Source organism: Pterocles gutturalis, unplaced genomic scaffold, assembly GCF_000699245.1.
Source record: "Pterocles gutturalis isolate BGI_N339 unplaced genomic scaffold, ASM69924v1 scaffold4476, whole genome shotgun sequence".
Taxonomy (NCBI): domain Eukaryota; kingdom Metazoa; phylum Chordata; class Aves; order Pterocliformes; family Pteroclidae; genus Pterocles; species Pterocles gutturalis.
The window spans coordinates 27,058-54,171 of NW_010105256.1; the positions used below are offsets into that span (position 1 = coordinate 27,058).

At 38.9% G+C, this 27,114-nt stretch overlaps 1 protein-coding gene across 2 annotated transcripts in view; it reads left to right on the top strand.

The window, feature by feature from the left end:
- The first annotated feature begins 895 nt into the window (after positions 1 to 895).
- PALLD (palladin, cytoskeletal associated protein) overlaps positions 896 to 27,114 on the top strand; it is a 35,106-nt gene continuing 8,887 nt past the window's right edge. Inside the window, exons 1-7 of one of the 2 annotated variants that reach the window (XM_010087298.1) lie at positions 896 to 1,585; positions 12,419 to 12,554; positions 14,956 to 15,057; positions 15,625 to 15,675; positions 17,156 to 17,377; positions 22,320 to 22,469; positions 26,644 to 26,738. In XM_010087298.1, coding sequence (XP_010085600.1) covers positions 1,071 to 1,585; positions 12,419 to 12,554; positions 14,956 to 15,057; positions 15,625 to 15,675; positions 17,156 to 17,377; positions 22,320 to 22,469; positions 26,644 to 26,738 — 1,271 coding nt within the window. In that variant the 5' untranslated portion in view covers positions 896 to 1,070. The remainder of the gene's footprint in view (positions 1,586 to 12,418; positions 12,555 to 14,955; positions 15,058 to 15,624; positions 15,676 to 17,155; positions 17,378 to 22,319; positions 22,470 to 26,643; positions 26,739 to 27,114) is intronic. The other variant, XM_010087299.1, reaches the window with a different exon arrangement.

The following is a 27,114-nucleotide window of genomic DNA, read 5'->3' on the forward strand; positions in this document are numbered from 1 at the left end:
AAAAAAAAAAAAAAAAAACCAGTGCATGGTCTGGTTTGCTTGACTGCTGAACATTTTGCCTCTTTTTTTTTTTTACTTAGCAGTTTTCAGTGCTCCTGCATATTAGTTTTATATTTTATATATTATATTCATTGTTCTGGTGAATGTCTGCTTTTCTAAAAGAAATTCTCATTTCCATTTAAGCTGATAGTACTGCAATTAGCAATTCTTCAGACCTCTGTTCAGTATCTACTAAGATATGTCTCAGGACCTACAGTTAAGAATAGAAGCCTGAAAAAAAAGTGGGACTAGAGACATGAGGAAGCTCAGTTCACCATTTCCTTAGGTTACAAATATTTCCTGGAAGTCTTCTTTGCTCATCTACAGATACATGGATGGTTCTAACACAGAAGTTGGTCTCTTGTCTCCAAATACCTCACTGAAAGTATGGCAGTCATTAGGTCTGTCTGATGGGCTCACAGACGCTACAGCAGAAATCAAAGCTGAAGTGAGGTTTATTATTGAAACAGGGCCATTGAAGGAAATAGGCAAGAAATGAAAAAAAAACCTTGTTGAGAACTTCAACATTTTTACTATTACTTATTATCTGGATTTCTCCTTTAAAATATTCTAAGTGTCTTCAAATTGTCTTATAATTTACGTTTTTAAGTAATGAAGGTTCTGTTAACTTCTATTATGCATATACTTTTCCCCCCTTCTTGAGCTCAAAAACCAGATATTTGTAGCAATGTTTTGGCCCTGAAGAAACAGGGCTATTCAAGATATGCAAATGCTTTGAACTTTCCCTGCCTTCTGGTTCTCCTAGACCATAGATCAGTGGAACTTTTACCTCCTCCCCAACGAGCACTGCATGTCTGATCATCTTTTTGTCTATTTTTCCTTCCTACAGGGACCCTATAAAAATACAGCAGCTGCAGAACCAAATTCGTCTGGAGCAAGAAAGTGGCCAGTGGTATCATCACCACCAGCAACCTGATCATCATCAGCACCCTCCCTCTTCTCCTTCCTTTCCTCCTCCCCCCTCCTTCCAGGAGCTTGAGTCCAGCCAGTCTGTCACCTCTCCTGTGCCAATGAGTATTCTTAACTCTCATACTTCCCCAACCATGCAGTCTTCCAGCTCCTTCAACTATGCTCGGCCTAAGCAGTTCATTGCTGCTCAGAACATCAGCCCTGCTTCAGGTTATGTGACTCCGTCTTCAGGATCATCTACATCCAGCCTTCCTTCTCCCATGTCTCCAACTGCTTCTCAGAAACAGTTTGGGAGAGTGCCTGTTCCCCCTTTCTCTCAGCAGTTTGCTCCAGAAGGGGAGTACGCCTGGTCTCCTTCTTCTCCATCCCCTCCGCCCCCGCCTCCACCTGTCTTTAGTCCAACTGCGACATATCCGGTGTGTGATTCCTTTCCACTTCCACCTCCTCCACCCCCTCCTCTTCCTTCACTTTCTTCACCTTCCCACAGCCTGTCTCCAACTCCCAGATTTCCTAATTCCGGCCAGTCTCCAGCAGCTTTTCTCAGCTCCATGCTGCCATCTCAGCCACCACCCATTTCTGTCAACGCATTAGGCCTTCCAAAAGGAGTGACGCCTCCGTAAGTATCAGCTAATGAGCTCCTTGAGTTTGACTATACTGAAGATTGTACTGAGGATTATTGCACTTGCTTCATTTTGTACTTTTATAGGGTCCTTTGCTGTTACCTACTGCCTGAGAGGGAGAAATACGTGAACTATTTGCAAATACCTCTGTGCTAGAGATGGGATGTAGTTTTCTAAAACTCACAGAAGTGGGATTCTGAAAGAGTCCTACAGTAGGAACATGAAAGACGAGAAGCTAAAGCTTTAAATTAGAGTTGATGAGGATATGAAAGCAGCAGCAAAGGCTCTGCATGCCTGGGACGGCGGAAGGAGATCCAAGAAAACCCTTCTCATGACCCAGTTCTTTTAATGTCACTTATTCAGGGATATTTGCAGTCTGTGTTCCTATTACATCTGCAGGTAGAGAAATATCAACTAAAGAGAGCATTGTTCAGAAGTCCCTATAGCTTTATGATACTTAAAGTATAAGGTATTAAAGTACACATGTGACAACAAAGTGGTCATAATGATCTATTAACTTTTGGATAGAGTTTTTGTTCCAAAGAAGTTTGGAAAAGGGTTTAGGAGGGGATTTAGAAAAGCAGTGCATAAAAACAAACAGAATCCCTCCCCCTAACAACTCCGCATACTTGTTTTCCCCTTTTGTCTTCTCTAAAGGCTAAAATAGTATATTGGAGCATGTCAGCTCCCGTCATAGATCAGTTTGTCTTTCTGCTGGCACTAAACTCTCATTCCATCCTTAGAGAGAACAAAGAGACATGCTGAAGAACAAAAATGAGAATAGCTGTATCCAAGGCTTATTTATAACTTTGTCTGGAAGTTTGTCTAAACATATCTATGGTATCTAGGTGACTTGCTCAGCTGCATACTGTTGCGGTGGGAACTTCTGTTATTTCAGTCCAAGAAATGAAAAGGAAGAGAAGGAAGAAAGCAGACAGATATCAAAGTAATAAATCATGTATATGCTTTAAAAAGCATTTCTTTATCTTGATTTCTGTCATATGGCTCATTATGGAGTCTGGCCATAAAAAAGATTTAGGAGAAAAATTAATAAATAGTACAGTTTGCCCTTGTACTCATAATAGTTGTGATTTTCTGTCTCACTGTGTCCTTTGCACTGGCTGGCTTTCTCTGTTGATACTGACTGCTGAAAGTTGCGTGATTAATTATTGACAGCTTGACAGGTGAGCATAGCCCGCAAAAACCTGTAATTACCCCTGATTTTCCAAGAAAGGCTGTAGTACAGCTCTATAGTTCTGGATAGGAACTGGATTCTCAACTTTGAGTTCCCTTCTTTGTGCTGTGAGGGTGACAGCAGCAGCTCGAGCCTCTGCTGTGTCCCTCTGTCCCTGTTATGCTCTGTTCCTGCACACGAGTTCTCAACTGAGGCTTTACCAGTGTTCTTCCTCATTCCCTTCAATCTTTGGACAGAGAGACAACCCTTCCCCTTGCCCCTCACTTGCCCAAGCCCAGTGGCCAGTCTAGGTGTCACGTCTGTCCCCCTGGGACAAGGCAGCAGCCTTGGGCTCTGAGCTGAGGAGAGGTGGCTGGCTGTTTGGCCTGCATTCCCTCAGGAAATGTAGTCCAGATGGGAGCTGGATCATGTTAACTGTACTGAATGTATGTGTGTATAATTTATATATATATACATATGTGTGTGTGTATATATATATACCCAATAAGCATTTGTCATTTGAATTATAACATTAAAACATGGTAAAAGACATATAGCATGATCCAAAAAAATATTTTGTTACATATCTTTGATGACAATATTTTCCTGGCCTCTCCTTTTTCATTATACTGCATAGGGTACAAATGTCTGGTGTGTCTTGCTGAGTAAATCATTGTTTCCTATCATTCTCGTACCACTCCTGAGCAATTCCTTCCCTTGCCTCCCTTCCCCCCAGTGCTTTTGGTCTCTTCTACTTTGTGCTATAGTCTCAGTTCTTTTTTCCCTCACCTTCACATTTTGCTTCTTTTCCCTGTTCTTTTGCTCCATCCTCACAAATCCTCTTTTCTTGAACACATTTGTCTTTCTAAGACATTGTAGATTTTGAGCCATTCACAGTATTCCATAACCTCAGTCTATAGTCTCACCATGTACTCCATGACCTCCAAAATCCATTGATTGAAAAGGATGGTACTGTTTCCTGACAGTGTGCTTTACAGACTGGGTGCAAGGAATGATTTGGAGCATTCAATGTTTTGCTTCAGCTCCGCATCTAAAATGCTAGTCAAGCCATTTAGCTTTGTCTCTGCTTCTTGATCTGTCATACAGTGGTGATACTGAGAATACGATAGTGGGTTGCTGAATGGGAACTAGGCAGAGTTGGAAATACCTTTCATGGAAAGGAGGTACATTTTTTACTAGAGACTCCAAATACAGTGTTTGAAGTGGTAGGATTTCCTCTTTAGACAATAACTTTATGATTTGTAACTATATTTTAACATCAGTGGAAGTAGACTTGGACCTGTAATTGCATTTGGATACTTCAACACTTTCATATCAAGTGCCTCTAGCAGATAAAATGTTCTTAAAACAGTTTTCCTGTCTGCTTTCAATGTTTTCATGGCATTTCTCTTGCCTTGTCTTTTTTTTTTTTTGTGTGTGTGTGTGTGTATTTCAGGGTTGGTAAGTCACTGTTCATGTTTTGATTATATGGTCCTTTTACCATGTTTGTTTACTTTCTTCTCTCACGGACATGGGTATTGTGACACTGATAGCCAAATATCTGCAAGAAAACAATAAATATGTAGCCTTGTCAGAGTCTCTTGTAATTACCAAAACCCATAGTTTGGCAGAGTGAGAAATTCTGCAGAATATTTTTATAAGTTATGTGTCTTGATATACTGTGGAATTTATTGAATAATTGTTTAATTTTTCATACATTTCAGTCAGCTTTTCATTACTAAATCTTAGTACAATTACAGATTTGCTCCTCAGAATCAGTACTTGGTAGGCATCATTCTTATTTTCTTCAGGTTGCTTTTGTGGTAGGAGCAGAATGAAGGTAAAGTAATAAGCATGATTTATTATAATAATAAAATTACAGGTGGAGGTAATTAGTTTTGGAGATGGTCGAAGGCAGCCTCAGTGAAGTTTTCTGTAAAATAGAAGACACAGTGGTTGTATACAAACCAACAGAGTCTTCATTTCTCCTCATGGAGTCAGACCTTCCCTCCATCAGCTTTCTTCAGGTATTTCCTTTCTGGTGTGTGTGTGTCATCTTTGTTCTACTTAAAACATTTCCTTTCTGGTGTGTGTGTCATCTTTGTTCTACTTAAAAGAGAAATTAATCCAAAGAGTGTTGTGCCTTTTGTTACACAAGAGGTCAGACAAAACATTTCTAAGTCTCTCTTCCATCCCTGTAGTCTGTCTGTGAGCCCGTGAGCAGTAAATAACATGCTAATGTTTCGGCCATGGGTTGACATTTTCCTTGGTTTTGGACCCTGAGACTCTATGGAAGTGACAGCATTATCTAAACCAGTTTGATCAAATGAATATTATTTCCAGTTCATAGATTTGGAAACATTGCACTGGGGTTTTTTTTTGTTTGTTTGTTTGTTTGTTTGTTTGGGGAGGGTTTTTTTTTGTTGTTTTTAACAACATGTAGTCTTACAGCCTTGCCTGAATCATGGAAATAGCTACTTGTGAATTTACTACATTTTATTTGGACGTCTGAAACGTGGAAAGCAGTGTTGTGTCATTAGTACCTACTAATTCACCTTTAAATATTTTAAGCATTTGTTTGCAACAATTGTTTGGTAAATATTTCAGTTGAATAAAATATATCTTATCTTTCTAGTAATCTCTAGACACTTTCTAGTGACCAGCGTTTTCAAGCTGTGACCATGGTGGTGTTAGCTGAACAAGCTTTGGGAAAAACCTTTTTTTTATTGATGGGACAGATCTGATGAACTCATGTCTTGCCAGAGCATAGTGTTATTAAACAAAAGAGAAGTGCTGGTGGAACTGCATAGCTAATTAAGTACTTAAGGGAATTATGAACACTCGCCGCTCAGTTATTTCTGAAGTAAAACTTGGCTGGAGTAAGATTGTTGGATACTGTTCTTAAAAATATCAGTTCTTTCTTTCTTCAGTTAAATAAAACTCTGGGGTGGGTGGATGTGTTGGACTGGGGTTAGTTTTTCATTACAAAAGACTTCCAGGGGCCAGAGTTAATGTGACAGAAACCTAGAATTGAGGGGTTTTGTCCACAGCTAGACCTGTAGAAACTAGAATTTGGTCTTTCCTGTTCATAGCAAAACCAAATTATATCTGTATAAAAAGAAGTAAGTATCCTTATGAATTCTGGGTAAGCACATACATTGGTAAGTTTACATGAGCATTTGTGAAAGCAAAATTAATCTCATGAGAAGGATTTAGTGACTATTTAGTGAATATTTAAATAACAAGAATATAAATCCTACTACAAAAAGGTGTGGAGTCATCCAACCTGGGGAAATGGAATCTAAGTATAAAAAACATGTATTGTCAGCTACACATATATCCTTTTGAAAGCAACTGAAAAAATTACAGTATATAAAGTAGAAACTTTTCCTTAAAGTAGACTTTTTCTTAAAGTAGATATATTCAGTAATATTACCTTAGTCACAATTAGAAAAAAATCTGACTGTACGGGATTGGTGAAAGAACATGACTGTAGATTTACTACTTTCTGGAAAAGAATGGAAAATGGAAAAGAAAACATTGTTCTAAAGACAAGATTGTCTAAAGTGTCTTGTAAAATGTCATTCAATAAGCTGCTTGTATCACTCTACATAGTAAATTTAACTGCTGTTTCAATGATCTCTAGAACCTTAAACCCAAAGGTTTTAAACCTTAAAAAAGATTCTCTGGGAATCATGAGAATAGTTACATGTTGTTCTCAAGATTTCCGGACTATGAGGACTGTGCCAGCCTTTTCTACATTCAGGAACAGTAAGTGCTTTAGTGGTGTATTCTGGACCATCAGTTTTAGCATAATGCTGGTAACAATCAGAAATGCAGATAAGATTACTGCTTAGAAAATATGTACTATTTTTGTAATTCATATCCAAATATGTGGACATCTTTAGAAAAGCAAATGGCACTTATGTATCTGTGGTAACTAGTGCAGCATGAGACAGAGGGACAACTCGCTCAGGTGGGGAAGGAACTGAACAGGAGAATGAAAAAGTAGTAATTCTTCTTTTAATGAGTAAAAATGCATTTTTAAAATAAGCCTTAGAAAAATAATGTTTCGGTTGTAGGCATGCAGTTTGTAGCTGAGTTGTTCTCAGTGTTATCTAATCATTAAGAAGGATTAGGTGGTTTGTTTTTTTTCCTTCCAACTACAGTTTCATAACTTTTTCATGGGTGGTAGAAATAATTAAACTTTTGTTACATTTGTTTCATTTAGTACAAGCCATCCTTAGTCAGGTCTGTGCCTCAGGCATTCCCTTAATTCAAAAGTGTGTAACATCACATTACTGAATAGAGCTGACTCCTGGTCTCCACAGCATGTATGACAAGGTCAGACTAAAACTATTTTAATATGCAGCTGCAGCTTCAACGTTTGTGACCTGTTACAGTGCTTGTAGTAGCTTTGTTCTTACAGTAAGTGAAAAATGTGTTAAATGGGCAGGAATTAGCTGTATTTTTGGAAAGCTTTAGTTTTAAAGAAAAAATCAAGTTACTATTACCTCAGTACCAGAGAATCGATTTGGATTTCTGTGAAACTGAGCCATATTGGCTGCAAACAGGAATTTGTTCTTGGAAGGATAACAACAGCCAGCCTGTTGCCCTTGTTTACACTGTAAAAGGTACATAGGAAAAGAGAGGGAACCACATCCAGCGTGCGCTCGGTGTAATTAAAACATGAAAAGTACTGCTGGTTTGGCCTTCTTTCTAAACAAATGTTAGGGCAAATATTCAAAACTAAGGAGAGCCAAGCCGAGGTTGCAAAAATCTTTGCTGTCAAAAATCTGTGTGTGAACTAAGATGACGGGGTTTTGGCAATTTTGTTGCACCCTTTCCGACCAAAAGAATTCAGACTTGCGTGCTTTTATCTCTGTCTGTATTCAGGCCCTCAGTGACATAAGTGATTGATGTGTGTTTCAGAGGTGCTTAAAACCTATGTGAATTTCCCCCTGATTCTCAAAGGCTGATGGTTTCTTTGCACATCTGTGGTGGTGGTTGTGTGCTCCAAACTAATGGTGTCAATATCTTGAAATATGGCTTCTACAGCTATCTCCTGCTGCCTTACTACTTACAATATACTCTGAACATTGTATCAGGCAAAGAATGAACATACAAATACACAAATGAATTGGCTGAATGTTTTGTTTTATATTATCTCTGAGAAAAGATGAAAAGAAAGCTGGTGAGTCACTGAGGAGAATACAAATCTTAGGAACTTAATGCATCTGGATATGGGCATGTCAGGATGGTGAAGAATATTTGCAAAAGCAGCTGCAGTTAAGTTTTCTGCCAGGCTGTCTTGACATGTAAACCATTTCGAGCTAAGTGAATCTGTGCTTCAAATGATAGATTTACCAAGGACCTTCTATTTGTTTCCATTGCCTTGTAGACATTTTGAAATTAATTTCAAGAATGTATGTCTTAAGAGCTAACTTGCTGTGGGGGTATGTATGTGTGTGCTTATATTTATGTACATATTTGAAAGTGTATATACGTAGAGAAAGAAAGAGATTCTAAAGAGGCGATGGAAATAGAGCATCTGCAGGGAGAATTACATTTCCTTGTGTGCCTCTTTTTTTGTCCCAATTTAAAATAGTCCTGAAAGAGAGAGGTTTTTTTCAAGGCATGTGAAGAAATTTTGACTGTTAGCAATTTTTATAGTTATATTTTTAAACCAGCTACTTTCTTGCTTAGATACTTATTTGTAAATGTAAGCAAAGAGAAGAGAAACTATTTTTCAGGCAAATTGCCTTGACCAGGTCTTGGATGACACTTCCACACCCACTGTGCAAAGCTCAGGATGTTCTGGCACATAACCAGAGATCTGGAAGGCTGTTAGGAAGTCTGCCTCTCCTGTTAAAAGCTACCAGGGATCCCCAGGACATTGATGAAATATCTGCATACCTTGTTCTTAAAATTAAATTCCTTAGCTTCCCTACATGACTTGTTCCAGTGTTTAACTGCCATCGTTGGACGGTGGAGAAAGGACAGTTCTACATTGTTTTTGTCTAAGCTAGGTCTGTCTTTCTTCAAGTTGATGTCTACTTATTATTCTCAATGAACATGAAGAATCCTTGAATATCAGCTATTTTCTGATCTTTTACGTTTGATTCGCAGAGGTGGTCAGCTCTGATACAGGCTTGTTTTGCAGCAGAGTGGGGGATCGTGGCGTACAGGGGGGCTTCCAAGGCCAGGTTGGATGGGGCTTTGTGCAGTCTGGTCTAGTGGAAGGTGTCCCTGCCCATCTTGTAACTAGATGATCTTTAAGGTCCCTTACAACCCAAACCCTTCTGTGATTCTGTGATTCACATCTCTATCTTCATTCTCCTCATTTCCTGACTAAATAAGATTTGTGTGTGTGTGTGTGTGAGACATAGCTTGTCACAAAAGCTACGCTTTTAAAACAATCTGACAGTTTTCTTGTTTTCCAGACTCTCCAATTTGCTGTATTTTTCTTGAAGTGCAGTGGTAAAACTGGATTCAGTGTCCAACAGCAAGGAATAACAGAAACAAATTTCATTTCTTATGCTAACGTGTCCCAGAATTATATTTCTTTTCCATTTGAAATAGTGGTGTTATTGTCCAAGTTTTAATCTTACAGATTCTTCTGAGAGATGCTTAATATGGTAGTGATACTTTCCATTTGGATTGCTGTCGTGCTTTAAATGTTTTTCCTGAGTTTCATCATGATTAGACCACTTCGATACTAATTATGAAGATTACTGTAAATAACAGTTGTCACCTGCAAAGGAGTTGCAAGCTCAGCAAATTCAGTGTCATCAGCTAATTGGAGAAATGTGGGTTTTTTTATTTCACTATTCCAGTTGTTAAGGTTGAAATACTAAGTACTGAACTTAGTATATGTAGACTTTTGAAAGACCTCATTGGTCTCTATTCTTCCAGTTTGACAGAAAAAAAAAAAAAATCACTACTGCTCTCTGAATAGCTTTTTCAGGCAGTTGAAATTTCAGCCAGAGACTGTTTCCCTGATTTACTAGGGAACTTACTGCAGCTCCTGAAGGCTGTCTCAGAAGCCATGAACTGAAGTGTGTCAAAGCTAGCTCTTTTTGCCTATCTGTACGCCCTTCAACCTGATGGAGAGAGAAATCAGTGAGGTTTGATATGATTCGATTTTCATTTCCTTATGATCCTACATTGGTTTGAAATGGACTGTAATATTGGTTTCTTACCTTTAGTATGGCCGTTGAACTTACTGACTTGTAATTCTCTTGGTGCTCCTTCCCCTTTTAAAAGTGAGTGTGTTTGCTTAGGGTTCATTGTTTTCAGAGATAACTGGTAATGCTTCAGAAAATGCTTTCACTTGTCACTTGAAATCCACTCCAGAGCACTTAGCCCATCCCCCTTTTTTCACGCACTGCTGTGACTTTCTTGGGTAAACTGTACATTTTACCTTTACAGCCTACTGAGTCCCAGGCATCAGTGGGTCTTTTTTTGCTAAGGCTTTTTTTATCATTTGAGTATGAAATTTGTAAGAATGTGAAATGAAAACTTTATTTCTTAATGTATCACTTGCAATTTTCAAGGTAGGATAAATGTCTCCATTAAAAGCTGCTACAGGGCTTCAAGGTGAAGCCAAATTTGAAATTTGCTGCCTTGTAGTTGGATTTTTTTTTTTTTTTTTTTTTTTTTTTGGTGTGTGTGTCCTTATCCAGAAAGTGACAAAATTTGGTTCCATGGCAATGCTGGGCTGGTGGGGGGGGGTGAAAGGCTGGAACGTGAAGGGAAAGACTGTGAGGAGAGACAGATGCCACTTTTACACTAGGTTTCCAGCAGCTGGTCCAGCCTTCCTGAGGGACATTGCCTTCTGATCTCCTCTTCTCACCTTCTCCTATCCATTTTCCTTCCACATCTTCCTTTATATTTACTGTCTCCAAATTTATTGAGTTATTGAAGCATCTGTTTCTTTAGGAGACCTTACCCCTTCCTCTTAGCGTTCTCTTGTCTCCCTGTAGATGGGATAGTTTTCCTGACTTCTTCCCCAAAACATAGCAGAGGACTGGTATTTGTGACTGAGAACATCCCCAACCAAATGCTGAGGGAGTTATTCTGCTTGGTGACTGAGATGATCTCCAGCTAATGGCTGAATATTTCTAGGGTGAGGGATGTTGTTCTCTGGCTCTTTTGTGACATCAGGCAAATGTCTGCTCTTCTGCTGTGATTCAATGTGAAAATGCAGTGCTTTTTACAAGCACGTCACCGTTTTCCCATTTTCAATTTACTTTCAGTAACAGAATATGAAAAGTTTTAGGAATTTAGACAGAAATGTTTCCAATTATTGTCTTCTCCATCTATTAACTTAATTACTGCTTTTGACAGCGTATGTGTATTGTTTAACGAATGCTAAAAATTACCATTGAAAACACTTGCTGAAGAATGAATTTCTTCTAACCATGTTATAGTAACATAGTACCAAGCAATGTAAAAAAAATAAAATAATTGTTATCTCCATATGATTCTTGTTTAACATCTTGGTGCTGGTAATTAAATTATTAAATTGTGTATTGGGAAGAAGTTTGCCCCTTACATGCTAGTCTGATTTTTCCCATCCCTGTCATCTGTGAGTTTGTCAATTTATCTGATTCAATTCCATATTTTGCGTAAGTGATTCCCATGTAATGGGCTGAGCCCTGGTTAGTCGATGAAGTTAAAAAAAACCCCAAACTAATATTGAATCAGTGTTGTTTTAAATATGTGACTTCACTGGAGAAATGGGATGTTCTACAAGTTTAAGGTACCAATAGCAACGTTGATTTCTTCACAACTGTGTAAGTACACAGAAGACACTATTGCTGGGCATTTCCAGCAGTAGAGCCATCATAGCATTACTGAAAAGTGTTCAACATCAGCACAGACTGGAAAAAAAAAATCCTATGCCATTCCAGAAAATGGGAGTGAGACATCCTGTAAGTGCAATCATAACTTGTAGACTGGTATGAGGAATAGCTTAGCCCTGTGAATGCAAACTGCTAAATGGTTCCTATTCCAGTATGAAACCCTGCTGCTGAAAATTACCTTGTGGGGATGATTTTTCTTTTTGGCAGCGTAACCTAGACTCTGTGAATGGCTCTTCTTTCAGAAATAACATTTACATGTTGCTTTCCGGGTATATGTTCACAGAGATATGAAGAATAAACATGAAGCTATGCATTGTGTATTGAAAAGCTGTAACAAGGAATTAGTTAATAAATAACACAGGATATTAATAATTAACTGCTTTGTCTTACATCTTTCTGATCTTTGTCCATCTGGTACTTTGTAGGAACCTAGTTTATCTTCCATCCCCACTTATCGAGTCATGCTTTCTCTTTCATGTTTCCTCTCACTTTGCTTTATTGCCAGTGCTCATCAGTTTTCTCTTTGAATATATGGTGTCTACAGCCACTGCTACACAGTCCTGAGCCCTGTTTTAACTAATGCACAAATAAAACGTAGTTTCAACTTTGTCCTTAAACTAGCCATTTAATCAGTGCTGTGAGAAGGGACAGCATAGTAAGAAAGATGCTAGACCTCTAATTTCCAAGACACAAGGTCATTTTCTTCACTAATAGCAGTGATTCCAGATAAATTCCTCAATACCAATAATTTCAGGAAAGCTCATGAATTTTCCTGTGCTCTTTTGCAGGGGATTTCCCAAGAAAACAGGCAGAACTGCTAGGATAGCATCAGATGAAGAGATTCAAGGGTCAAAAGATGCTGTAATTCAGGATCTGGAAAGAAAACTTCGCTTCAAGGAAGACCTTTTGAACAACGGGCAACCGGTATAAAAACATAAAATACCCTGAGGAACAGGAGTGGGCATCATGGGTAGTTTCTCAGATATGCTGCATATAAAATAATTGTTGTATATTATTTTTATGTTTTTTGAATTTCTTATTTTTAATGGCATTTCCAAATCTGCATCCATGATAGTATATATTTTGGCCTTCCTTCTCCTGTTGGGCAACTTTACTTGGACTTACCTTTGATACCTCCATTGCTTTGTTGATGAATTCGCAAAAGAAGACTGCACAGACTGTACCTCAGGGTCTTTTCAGCCTCAGAGGCCATTTGTTTTTGACTGTTCATCACTGGGTGGCTGGCCAGTAGGCATATGCATAGGTCTTGATCAGTCCAGGCTCATTCTACCTTTTGCCTAGCTGTTGGACAAAAAAAGAGTAGGTGGTAAGTGGACATCAGAGGTGGCCAAGGCAGTTCATTATGAGAAACAATCCATTAGGAATCAGGCATCATTGTATCCTCCAGTTGTGGGACGTTTTTGACCAATAGAATAAATATATTAATTGATAAATATAAATAAATAAAAAAATAACCTGTAGTACTAACTTACAGACTTTATCAGGAGTTAATGACCCGTTTGAGGAGTTAAGAAATGAGGAAAAATGGGCAAGTATATGAAAAAATTGAAATGCACAGCTGCAAAGTTCTCCATAATTTTATTTTGCATTTTAAGTTTCGCATAAAAGATAAAATACCAAGTTATTCCTGCTCAGAGTTGATAAGAAGCAACTCCCCAAAACTTGATTGCAGTTATTAAGGCATTGATTTAAATGTCTTTGAAGCAGGAATCTCTTTTAAGAGGAAAGTATTAAAAATGCAGACTGTCACCCCTGTTTTGCCAATGAAATGTTCTCAAAAGCATCTGAGTGCCTTGGGGTACCTGTGTTGCTGAAAGGTGGTGTGCTTTAGGTTTCTCAGGACCATGCTCAGAAGTTTGCGAAGTTTGCTACAATGTCTAAGCTTTGGACTACGGTGCTGTAGTTCAAGGTAGCCTGTTGAGTCAGACTACCCTGTCCACAGCTGCTGGATTCTGGTTCTTAATAAGGTCAATGGAGTGAAGTAGGGAAAATGTTCAGAGTTACTAGTGCTTCTGTACTTACCTTGCTCCATTAACTGCGTAGGGTTTGGCACTTCTGTAGCAGTTAAGCAGAATCACTCTCATAGTGTATAAGTTCCTGTTTTTTCAAAGGAGGTGGGCTGAGCATGATTGTCGATGCCTATTTTGGAAAGTGAGAGAGATGTTTGGCCTGGACAAATGAATGGAATGTCCTGAGAAAGCCCACATGGCCCGGGGGAAAAAAAAAATAATGAACCTGTGATCAGATGATGTGGGAGCCCGAACCAAGTAAACTCTGGTTTTGTGCTTGCCTTGAGGCTTTTGCCTTGCAGATTCCTGTCTTGAGTGATTCTGCTTGTGTAATCATGGCTGTGGGCACTTGGAGTGATCACAGAAGAAATTAAAGTAAAGAAAAGTTCATGACTTGCTTAGACATTTGTAACCAAGCCAAGATCGGTACCTAGTTTTCATGACTCTCACCCTGCTGGTTTGGCTACAATATGACATCTTTTAAAAATTAATTTAGATGAGTTTTAAAAATGGAAGCATTAAGTAGATGTAACGTTCTACAATTTCCATTCTTTTTTAATTTTTCCGTTTAAATGAGGCATTTCAGCATGTAATGAGTTTGCCTTTCATTTACTGGCATTTTTTTTGCAATGTGATTTGCAAGAAAGTGTCTACGTGCCTGAAATGTGTTACTGAATATAGAAGGAAAAATAATAATGAAATAAGTGAATTGTACACTTCAAGTTTTCTTTTAACTTGCTTTACCTTCTGAGTGTAGATTGTCTATTATAAGCTGTCTCCTTAATTTCTGGAAGAGTAAGAAGCAGTAGAAATAAAAAACCTTAAAGAATATATTTTTCTACAAAGCTGTCATATTTTGACAAAATAATCAAGTAGCGTGGTGTCTTCTTAGCATTTTTGGCAGAGTTTTCTGCCATGTGGTTCTAATGTAAAAAAATTGAGCAGAACAGCTAGGAGTAAGATTTAGGATGATTTGACATGCACTTTTTTGATGGCCATGCTGATTTAAGCAGTTCCTATTGCTCATTCCTGCCCAAGTTCCTGGCAAGAGCATGGAAACAAATGGCAGAGTCTGGGCAAGGGTTGCTTAAGCCAGAAGAGCCACTTGTAATACAAAAAAAATGCATTACAAACTGTGGTAGACAACTTCTGTTAGAAACATATTGCTGCTCTCTTTTATTAACATTACTTAAAGCATTGCTTACTGCCTAACTGCCTTCTAGTTATTAATGAGAAATAAGAACTTTTCTCTCTTCTTTTACCTCCTTCTCATCCCCCTTTGATTTTTCATTTAGAGATTAACGTATGAGGAGAAAATGGCTCGTCGATTGCTGGGAGCAGACAGTGCCGCAACTGTCTTCAATATACAGGAACCAGAAGAGGAGCCTGCTATACAGGTGCCACATAATATACAATTTCATAGGAAAATAAAAACTTTCTTTCCATTTTTCTTTTACACAGGCTGTGACTCTCTTAAAGTCCTACATAAGACAATAAATATACACAAGATAGGCCGGTTTTGATTACAGAAGTCATATGTTATATGTCAGTGAAGTAAACTGGAGGATGACATGCCTGTTGCTCAGTTTTTCCATGCTGAATAAGGTTGAGACTTCTCAAATGTCTGCTCTCTGCTTTAAACTCTTCCGTTTATCCTATTCTGTCCTGACCTTTTAGTTTCTCAAGGAAAAAAATACATCTACTATCTTGAAACCATCTTCTCTTTATGGGTGTAATCTGCACTTTTTGGATGCAGACCAAAAACACAACAGAATGTCTGCTTGAAAGGCCAGGTACACGTTCTCCACTGTTCAGATGACAGAGTTGCTATTCGGAAATGTGTAGCATTTGTTTGCTTATGTTATCACATAAAGTATGTTCTCCTGATAAAAACTCTTGAGAAACTGTCATGCGTGCCTCTTGGTCTTCTTTCTGCCTCTTGATCTTTTTTTCTACCCTTGCAGGAAGCTCGCTCTGTTGGTGCTTCTGTAGTGAGTCCTGTGGATATTCAAAAGGTTAACTTTTTCACCTTTTTCTGTCTTGCTTTTTTGTCCATTGATTTTTTTTCCTCTGTCATCTTTGCCCTTTCCCTTCTACTGTTCTTGGTTAATAAAAAGAGGTCACCTAGCATCAATAACTGGGGAGATTTGGGCTGCATTGCCTTCAAGGCATTACTGTTGTTCTATAAGCCTAATGTCTGAGTGCAGGCAGCTTAACCGTGCTAATGGTGTGCTCCAGTGTGGTTCTGCCGTAATGTTAACATAACACTGATATTAACTGCCTTGCATCCAAATCAGCTGCTCTTTATATATACCATATGTACTTCATGATTTACTTTTATGATGAACTTTCAGGGAACAAAGAAATTTTAAAAATGTCCACAGTTTACAGAGGTATTTCTCTCTTCTTCCATTTTTTACTGTTATTGAGGGTTACGGTTAGTTCTGTAACCAGTCAGTAGAAAGGCTACATGTATTCCCAGACCAGAGTCAATGGTAGGCGATGGGCATGTGAAAGGAGGCTTCATACAACACGTGTTCTGTCTTAAATAAGGGTCAGAGACAATGGCCAAAGGTCATTTGAAAGAGTGCCTGAATTTCTGCTGACTGAGAAGAGCATTGGCTAATAAATATATTATTTTTTCTGTTTCTGAGCTTTCTTACATTCTGGCATTATCCTTGCTATCACTAAGATTCAAAGCAGGAGTTTTGTGCTGCGAAGTAGGTGGAGTGAACAGGTCAAGAAAGTACATAACTCTCTCTGTCACAGTAACATTTCCCAGTATCTGAATAGCAAATTTAAACAAGCAGTAGTGTTTTACCCTGGATGAAACTTTCCACTCTATTTTGTGTATCTTGAATACTCTCATGACCAATTTTGTTTTTAAGGAAAAAGTGATACTTTTGGCCAGACAAAGGACACCATGGCAACACAAGTAAAGGGAGGCAACTGTTACGGGCACCCAGTGTTGCCATTTTCTCGGGGTTTTTTCTTATTTTTGCAGGCAACTGTAAACAAAATCATTTTAGCCTTTTGGTGCAGCCTCTGTTACAGTTCTATGCAAATGGCAGATGTGAACCATATGGTCTTCTGGCCATCTGGAAACAAAACCCACCCTAAATCTGCCTGTACCCTCAAGGAAACATTAGTGTGTTTCTTTTGTCTTTATGAAGTGCTTCAGAATACTTTTATTCTTATAGGCTTTTTTAAAAAATGGAAAGAAAGCAACCAATGACTTTCCTTCCCCTTATAAATTAGACCTTAAGATAACATGAAATACAATTTTTGCCTCATACCAGATGTCTTCATTGTTTCATAAGGAAGTTATTGGAGGCACAGATTATAGTGTTTTTCTTCAACAAGATACAGTTTCCTTTTATATGTAAACCTTAATGGATTGTCAAAGATCACTAGAATGAAAAAACCATTAGGAACACATCTTGCTGAGCAATGTGTTGAAGCTGGACACTAATATGTACCTTTCTTATTTGACAGGAGTATAAAGTCTCCAGCTTTGAGCAAAGACTGATCAGTGAAATTGAATACAGGCTGGAGAGATCTCCTGTGGAAGAATCAGATGACGAGGTGCAACATGGAGATGAACCTATTGATAACAGTATGTCACCATATTTTGAGATAAAGCTGAAGCATTACAAAATCTTTGAGGGAATGCCAGTCACATTTACATGCAAAGTGGCAGGAAATCCAAAGCCAAAGGTAAGAAGAAAGGGTAAATGTTTCTCAAAATGCTCTGAAGAGTTCTGTATTGGTACCTTACATTCTGTCCTTGGACCCTATGGGTTGTATCTTACAGGAACAGCAGACATTCTCTCTTGACAAGAAAGACTCCTGGCTGGTATAAACTGTCAAATCTCTTTTGACATCACTGGAATTATGTAGATTTATACTGGGCAAAAATTCTACTGTGAGGTTTGGATTTTAGTTACTCCCTCCTGAGAATTCATCTCAATTATTTAACCTAGAAATAGTACTTCTGTTATTTTCAGAGTTACCTTCGGGGTACACCTGTACCACAATGCAGTGCAATGCTAGAAAACCCCATGTGAGCTGGCACAGTAGTCCCAAAAGCAACCTCATCAGGTTAACATGGGTAATTAGCTCAGGCACAGCAACATTCTACTGCAAAAATATGCTGGTTCTGGTTCAGGAGCCAGCGTGGTATCTCTGCATTCTTCAGCATTGCAGAGTTGTTTATATCTACACACCCTAACAAGACTAAATTTTATTGAAAGTTAGAGGAAGGCATAATAAAATACCATAAGCTCCCATATATCCCAGCAGCAAGATGAGACATGACGGTGAAGTTTCAATGATGAGCTTCTGAGGGAGGGTTGGGCTTGGGAAGCATTTCCTTTTAGCAAATGTAAAAGTACCAGTTGCGTGATGTCAGCAGTCTGGAAGAATGCCTGCCTTTGGTAGGTTGTGTTTAACCATTTCAAAAATTGCTTGGTACTCGAGTGACTCATTATACAGCAGGCAAACAGCAGCAGCTTCTTCAGCTTCCTTGCCAAAGCCAGCATCTTCCCCGTGAGGTCCTTGTGGCTCTTACAGTGACCTCTTGTGGACAGGGGCTTTTTTCTTCCTAGACAAGATCCAAGATGCCTTGTCTCTTAGATAAGATCTTCACAGCAGCAGCCACATCCAAATCTCTCATTTAGTGTAAGTTTTACAGGTATTTATGATTTTTAACAGAGTTAAATGCAAATGACTTTACATGTCCAATGATATAGGTGTATGATACTGCACAAACTTGTAAAAAGAAAAATTGACTTTGTCAGGCAGCAGAGAAAGAACAGAGAACCAGGGCTTCATCTACACTAACAAGTAGTGCAGACCAGAGGAAGCAAATCTGTAGAATGAGATATCCATCCCTGCATGCATTTCAGGAGGTTTTACTTCAGGCTAGCCCTAATCTCATCCCACAGACTGAAGCAGATGCAGCACATTAGATGTGTTCTTGGAGCACATTTTCTGGCTTAGTTTCATCTGAAAGGAATCCAGTTGTGTGCTCCAAGACCACAACGTGATGTGAACCACTGCAAAGTAAGTGGGGCTGATCAGTATACTCATATCAGAAAAGCACTCCTGCTTCAAACTGAAGACATACACTGAGAAGATTAGCCCAGTCTGACTGAAAGCAAACCTTTGATGTCAGCATTACTTTTGAGATGAGTGTACAGAAGAGTCTGTTGTGCTGAATAAGGGTGGAAGACAAAAGGGTTCTCTGGTGTTGGAGGTGCAGTGTGCTGGAAAGGTGCTCTTTTTGCCTGAGGCTTATGACTAAGTTGCTGGATGACCTATTATGAGTCAGCCTTAGTCAACTTAGCCATTCCCTAATTTTCACAGTTTTCAATTAAGGTGCAGTTTCACAGTCATCTTAATCTGATTTAAGACAGATGAAAGAGGATGCCTCCTTTCCCTCACTCTCCTTGTTTTGGTGCTAGGGATTGCACAGCCAAGAAACCACATTGTTAGTACTTCCCCTAAAGCATGGCATTATAAAGGAGTATCTGATGTGAATGCACTCCAATCCAGATACAATGTTCTGTTTTTCTGCACCGTCAAAGCATGCACACTAAGAAGTGATTTGCTCCTGCACCTGGGACTATGACCCTTTATTCCATTCACTTGCAGATGCTTTGTGCAATTCGTTAGGTCGCTTGGGATGGAACCAATTTCAGTCCTGTTGGACGGCTACTTGCTAGCTGGGCTTTGCAAATGTCAAAGACTGTATCTCCCCCTCATCTGCTGAAGCATGTCAAGATGGCAATTTTGAAATGCTCAATGGCTGAGGGCTGCCCTTCTGCTGTCATTTGTTGAAGCTGGAAGTGTTGCCCCTGAATACATTCTTTACTTTGGCAAAAGAAAAGCTGGAAATAATTTACTAACTTGAAGCTCCTCCCTTCTAAGTATTCTGTTAGCTCTGCCAAGGAATGGCTTTGGGAAGGACTGTAGTGTTTCTCAAATCTGGCATTCATTACAAGGGATTTTTTTCCCTGAACGTGCCATGTAAATTGAATACTGATGTGCAAATTCTGTCTTCATAAATATGACTTTTAAAATCTGAGCCTACTTTTGTTATAACCTTCAGCGTAATGTTAAACTATTTTCTTATTGAAGTGAGAACCTGTGGTGATACAGGAGGGATTGTGGAATACTTCTTTTTAAGGGATATTTCTCTTCAGAATTAGAGCAATGCCATACAAAAGGTTAATCGAGACATGAATGTTGCATAAAGCTCATACTGCTCGCTCTTCACGTGGCTGAATATAATTCTTAGTGATTAAAAATGCCTGTGTTGCCCAAGATCAAAACCCCTTTTGTACTGTGTATTCCATTGTATTTCTCGTCATTACGCATTGGTTTCTGAAAATCTGGTGTAAATAAAAGCAGTCCAGATGCAGTTTTCAGTGCTTATGTAGTTTAATGGTATCCTAGAAAGAAAATACTTCACTGCAAGGGCCACTGTCTCCAGCAGTGGTGGTGTTTTACTTATTAACTCCATGTCAGATAAAGGTAATATTAAGAATTTTCTACTCATAAGTAAAACCCAGTGATGCCAATGCTTTTAAACTTAGTGGAAATAAGTATTGGACAACATATGAATGATGTTTGGATAGCTGGTTCAGATAATATTTGCATGTATTTCCATGTAATAATTCCTGCCATGTCTCCTGATATTTCTGATAAGTGCATTGTTATTAAATAATTACTACTTAATGCAGTAGATTTCCAAGCAGCGTTATGACACATGTAAAGCATGCAAGTTAAAACTCATTTTTTGCAGCTACGTTGTTACCAGCATCCATTAGCATGTGTATATAAGTGATCAAATATCTTTTGCATCTCCAGTAAGTGCTCTGTCAGCAGATGAGAAGACATGACTAAATCTTTTGTTAGCACCACAGAGTCTCTGCAAGGCTGCTGACAGACAAAATGGAAAACAAGTTTAACCAGCTATTGAGGAAATTAAATCATTTCTAGTTACACATAATGCACATAAAAACCATATATGGTAATTAATTTTTAAGGGAAATTTCCACTTATTCCCTCCCAAACATTCTCCATTGTCTTTTGCTTAAATTTAAAAGTATATCCTTAACTTTTCACCCAAGTGAATGAATTTAAAGCTTTTAAATGTTGGCACCTGTGAAGAACCAGGCGCATTAAACTCTGTCAGGAACTGTGCTTTGCTTTGTCACTTCATTTTTACTGGAAAGCCGGCACCCTTTCCTCACTTTAAGACCTGAATTCCCACTTCAGGACTTAGACTGAGGAAAATGGGTGTGTTTTCCTCCTGCTAAGTAGTCCCAGCAGCCATGCAACCAGGACAAATACATTTGTTTTACTTTGTATGGGTTAACCTCATAAAAATTGTGTTAGGTATCTGCACAAGTGACTTAAGAAATGCTGAACACCAGTGATCTTACGGAGTAATACACACTTCAGAAACGACAAGTAAATAATGGTCTACTCAAATGTTAGTTTGGGGAGCTGACTACAGTCTTTCTAGTATAATTTTTTTCACATATTCCTCTGTGTGTTTTCATGCATACACCACATAAAAATGGTATCTTTTCATTCCAGCAGATTTCAGCTTGTGGCTTTTTTTTTTTTTTTAATATAGCACCACCCCCCCCCGCTAGGTCAAAATATTTAAATCTTTTTTTTTTTTTTTGCCTCAAGTTTGAGGCATTAAAAACACATAGATGTTTTTTGTGTAATTTATGGATTACTAAAAGATATTACTCTGCATACATCATTTTTTTTGGCTCACTGACAGTAGATCTTGGGTCAGCCAGAGAATAGGATTATGTATCAAAAGTAATGGAAAAGACCTCTGTTTGATAGATAACGTAACTGTTCTGTACAGCCTGGAGCTATGCTGCTGGTGGTGTACAGTTATTAAAGGCTCTCTGTGTGCTGACTTGCTTTGAAGTGTTTCCTATTCCTTTGTAAGGCTGTCCATTTCTGTAGTTGTCTGTCGTGCTGGGGTGACGCTGTTGGTTTCAGTCACACGATTACCCAGAGCTGGCCCGTTCTCTTACTGAACTGCTCGTTGCCAGCAGGAGCAGCTGAATCCCCTTCTGGCTTTCTGCTCCAGTCCAGTCAGCATAATGGATATGAAACAAAACTGGTGTTTCAACAGCGAGATCATTACTTCTATTTTATTCATCATTGAATTAATTATTCCTATAAATACCTTGGTTTATGTTTTTATTTTCTGAAAAGAGAGCACTAAGTTCTTCAGATTTAAGTGAAATAAAAATTTAAAATGAGTAATCTTCTCTGAAATAGAATTTTTCTTTGTAGTGACATCTGTTTTCAGTTCTTGAAATACTCAAGCCTGCTGTTCTGTCCTTGGGATGGGTACAGTCCTTACATACCTGCAAGTTTCTTTGGTAAAAGTTCGTGCTGCTGTCCTTCTCTCTGAACCATTGCTAATCTGTAATTTGCCTTTTAGTGAAAGCGGTTCATGGAGTGTGGTTCTGCACTTTTACTGGTTGATCAGACCAGGTTTTTTTTTCATGCTTACCAGAGAGGTTTTCATCAGTTAAGATTTGTTAGCGCTATTAATTGAGAAATGATGACAATGAGCACCCACCTCCTATCAGCCGTGCCTTGTTTTTTCCTGCAGATTTATTGGTTTAAAGATGGGAAGCAAATTTCTAAACGAAGTGATCACTACCGAATTCAAAGAGAACCTGATGGAACTTGCTCGCTGCATACTGCAGCCTCCACCCTGGATGATGATGGGAATTACACTATTATGGCTGCTAACCCACAGGTAAATGAACGTTTGGCTCCAGAGCAAACATGCTTCTGGACATAAATCTTCAGAAAACTATCTCATCTTACGTATGTGTGATTTAATTAAATGATGAAGTCACCATAAAGTATGTAAGTTAGATTTCTGTTTTCATCTTGCATCAGTAGGGTGGGACCTTTCTATCTCCAAGAGCTTAGCAGCTCAACAGCAGGTTTTTTTCCTATGGTTTGAGGTTTCAGAGGTGGTGTTTTTTAATCACTCTTGCACCATTTGTTTCAGCTGATAATATCTCAGTATCCAAACTGAGCACGGATAGCATACATAGTATAAAGGGAGAAAACAATCCAGTGTACCAGCAGAAGTAACCCAATCCAGCAATTTAATTTTTCTTCTGTTGACACTGTTCACTGACTGAGGCCAACTTTTTTAAATGAGTGGGAGTATATCACACCTCAACATGTTTACATTAGGCAGTGATTGCAATTCTGTAAAGGGAAAAATTCCAGCCCTTATGATGTGGGGGGGAGGACTCCTGTGTTGATACCTAAGTCTTAAACAATATTTTTCTTAAACACAGAGTTACTGTTTTTGTGGTATCGTTTGTTTTTTGAAGACCTAATACAGGAGCTGAGGTACACAAGAGAAGCCCACTGGTGCGTTGGACACAGCTAAATGTACAGTTCACGCATCCTATTGCAGTTACTTTTTGTATCCACTTTTCCTGCAGCACAGCAAATTAAGGGGAAAGATTTGCACGTGAGAAACCAAGGCAGTAACATAACTTTGGGATGTAATGAATTATTTTCTTATGCAGCACCAAATAGCTTGCCAAGACCAGGCCTGCAAGTAGAATCGCACTGTAAAATAACAAACTGTATCACTGAGACAGAGTTTAATCTAAACAGGAGTGTTGTGCTCTGTTATGAATGTTGCTAGGTTACTTAGCATGACACTGCCATTTTTGCCTTGCTCTTTAACCCTCAGTCCTCCTCGTATCACAGTGTGCTTGTGAATGTATGGGCTGGTACACCCAGATGACACACAAATAGCAGTTTTAGGCTGGATTCTGGAAACTGCAGCACTTAGTTCTAGGTAGTTTAAATATTATTTCTACATATACAAATAACAGTAATAATAATGAAATGGCGTAAAGCCAAGGGAGTTCTTCAAGCTGGGAGCTTTTACACATAGATGACCATTGTGTTATAAGACTTGGTACCATTTAAATTGTGGAAAATCACAGCAGGTTTAAAAAGGATAAATAAATACATACACGCTCAAGGTAAGAAGCGAATCCTGTTCATCTTCCTGTAAGTGTTTTGTTAGTGCATGTACAGAATTTGTCTGGGTACTGTTACTGCATGAGCCGAAGCCTTTACCGAACTTGTGAATAAACTGCCTTTGTGTTTGGATGCTGTACACCGTCCCTGACTCTTCAGCGCCTACTTTTTAGCATTTATTATTCCGGGTAATGCTCATTTAGTGACACAACAGTGACCTAGGTTATCAGTTCTGGTCATTGATGACACTAGTTTGTTAGTGGGGTTTTAGATGTGCTAAAATGAGCTGGGTTTATATTGTTCCTAGTTTGGGGCCTGAAAAAGCAGTTTTGTTAAATTATAAAATTCTGCGTCTGTGCTTTTTTCCCCCTCTTTGGAGAAGAGCCAGAAGCATCCTCCTCTGGCTCCCCTAAACAAAACATCTGTGTGTTTCACCAAGCCCATTCTTATTCTTTGTGTAGAGTGCAATTCCCAAGCAAACATACTTATCTCTTCCACTATTTGCTTGCTTTTACTATGCATTTAACAGCACAATGGAGGCAAAGAAGGGCTATGAGTTAATGTACTAGCCTTTCACACTCAAAGATCTGGATTCCAATTCTTTTAAGTCATTGTGAGTGGAAATAATTTTGGCATAGCCTCCTCAATTCTAATGGAAAGTTGTTCACATCTCAAAGCTATCACAAACTTAGGCAAATTTGGCAACCTTTCCTTAAGAAAAGCGAAATACGTAAATGTAAGGGAGCCTCCACCAGGATTCTGATGGACTGGAAGATATCTGCTGGGCTGTTGCTGTGTTTTGGTCATTGCTGTTGGAACCACCAAACTACAAAGCAAAAAGGCATATTCTTAGCTGATAGGAACTGATTCTATTAAAGCAAGGGGTTCAGTTCATTAAAGCTCTGCCCGTTGATACCATCTCACAATCTGGACTAATATGACAGGATTGATGTAAGTGTAATGACTTGCTGACACACCTTGGAAATCGTCTGTGGTCGTTAATCGGGCAGGCACCACGGCCTGCGGTGTAAAGTGCAGCGATCTGGAATTCAGGTCCTAACACACCACTGGGGTTTGCAGTAGAATTTGCCATATGACTTAATCCAGAGCAAGCTGACCCGGGGCCTAGACAAACACAAAACCTCGTCTGTTGTAGGCCTTTAGTTACAGGTTATGTCCCCTAACCAAACTCTTGCCATGAGCTGTAACGGGCTCAACTGAGTGCCTGTTTTCACCTTTTTTCCTTTTATCCCACTCTCTCCGTGTCTTTGCACTGTGCACCCACAGTCCTCAGTCTGGATTCCCCTTATTTTCTAGGCTATCTTCTCACAAATCACTTCCCACTCTTCACTTCCTTCATGTTCATCCAATGACTTTCCCAAATCTTTGGCTTCCTGCTTGTTCTTCCCTGTCCAAATTCCTTACTGTCCTTTGTTTCCACTTGCGATACCTTCATGTGTTGAGGTCTGCAGAAATTACCCCAAAATGTGTGAATTCATCACCTGCCAGAAAAAGATTAATATGCAGTGGTGCCTAAAATAGAAATGTATTTGTTCCAGATGTCTTTAATGGTCTTGTAACAAAAAAAACCCCTTTTGCTTAAGAAACTGCTGCAGGTCATGCACAATGGCTTCTTTTAATGCAAATATTTTTCTTGTGGACTAAAAGGGTCATGGGAATAGAAGCAGGACACAGAGGCTTCATTTCTAACAGCCCAGCAGTACCACAAAGGTCACTGCCATTTGAGGGCTGCTTGTGACCCCAGTGAAATTGTTTTTCGATGGGCTTTGGCCAGTTGTTAATGAACAGCTATTTGCAACCCCCAAATTACTGTGACAAAAATATTTGTCACTTTTATGATGACAGACTTGAGTGTGGAGCTCCCAGCTTAGAACTGAAATACTGCAAAGCTGATGTGGATGTTGCCTTAGTCCGGGGGTCAAGGAGACAGATGTACATCTTCCATACATTTATCAAAGAGCTACTTAAAACTCTTGTTTCTCAAACGTTATTAAAATTATTACATTGTTACATAAAAGTATATACACTTTTACTACAGCATTATTTTTTATACATAGCTTTTATAGTTGTATCTGTTGGGTATATTTATTAATACCAGCAGATTAATGCTTTTACCCCTTACATGGTGAATTCTACAGCGCCCTGGCTGGCAGCAGTTCTGTCCCAAATTTGTTACCACTAGAGCTTGTGGTGGACAATTTGTCTTCTAAAAACAAAGACAAAAAAGAGAGTAAATACCAACAGAGCCCAGGTTTTATTTATCATTCACTGAAAATAATCTAAGACAAGTGAACTATCTCCAGTGTCCACCAGCACAGCTGTGTGCTTCAGTGTGGTTCCTGCCCCCAAACCGGGCTCGCCCTTCAGAGAGGACCCTTTCAGTACTTGTACAGTTCTTTTGGTTTTTTACATTCGTGAGAACTTTGAGCTGTGGCCTCACCAGATGGAGTGGATCAATCCACTTTGGAGGTAGCAGCTCTGTCGTTAACCGCCAATGCTTATCAAGTGCCATTTTCCAGATCTAGTTGTCTTCTGTCCACTTGCCATACACAGCGAGACCTCCCACCCACATCAATACCTTAGTCAAGATACTCTTTTAAGGGCTTAATTGCCAGTGGTACTAATGTTTAAAGACAAATTTCCAGGCAGAACATTTTAACCATGACTGTGTTATAGTCACAGTTATTCCAGTCTGTTCTGTGTTAGACTGGAAGCTGATAAAATAGTTTAATATCAGAAGGTATCTTGACAAGTGTTTTTCAATGGCTTTGTGAAAGAAGAGATTGTATTACAGACTCTGTAACGCAGGGGGGAGTGTGGGGGTGGGGAAGATCAGGTTGGCTGTTTAGTAATATTACATGCTTTAAGTCTTCTAATTTTCCTCCTAACAGGGCAGAATAAGTTGCACGGGCAGGCTGATGGTGCAAGCTGTTAATCAAAGAGGCCGCAGTCCTTGGTCACCTTCTGGTCAGCCTCATATAAGAAGGTACTTGATGCTTTTTTTTTTCTTTTTTTCTTTGAATAATATGTGTTTTGCAAAATTATTATGGTAAGATAAAGAATGTGAAGTAAGATGCTAAGTTAAAAGTACAGCATTCAGGAAGAAATGTGACCTCTGCTGTCTAAAAATTTCTGCAAAGCTTGCATATTCAGCAGTACAAGCAACCTGTGAAATGACATGTCTTTTAAGTATCTTTAGTGTTGCCTGTCTCCTCCTTTTTGTGATGTTCACTCATTACTCCTGATCTCAAATTACACTGTTGGCTGTTGGGAAGGCCCTTGGCACTTATGTTTTTTTAAAACATCTCACCTGACTAGGATTCTACCAGGAACGTGTACTTTCTGCAGCTTTTAGTAAGTAT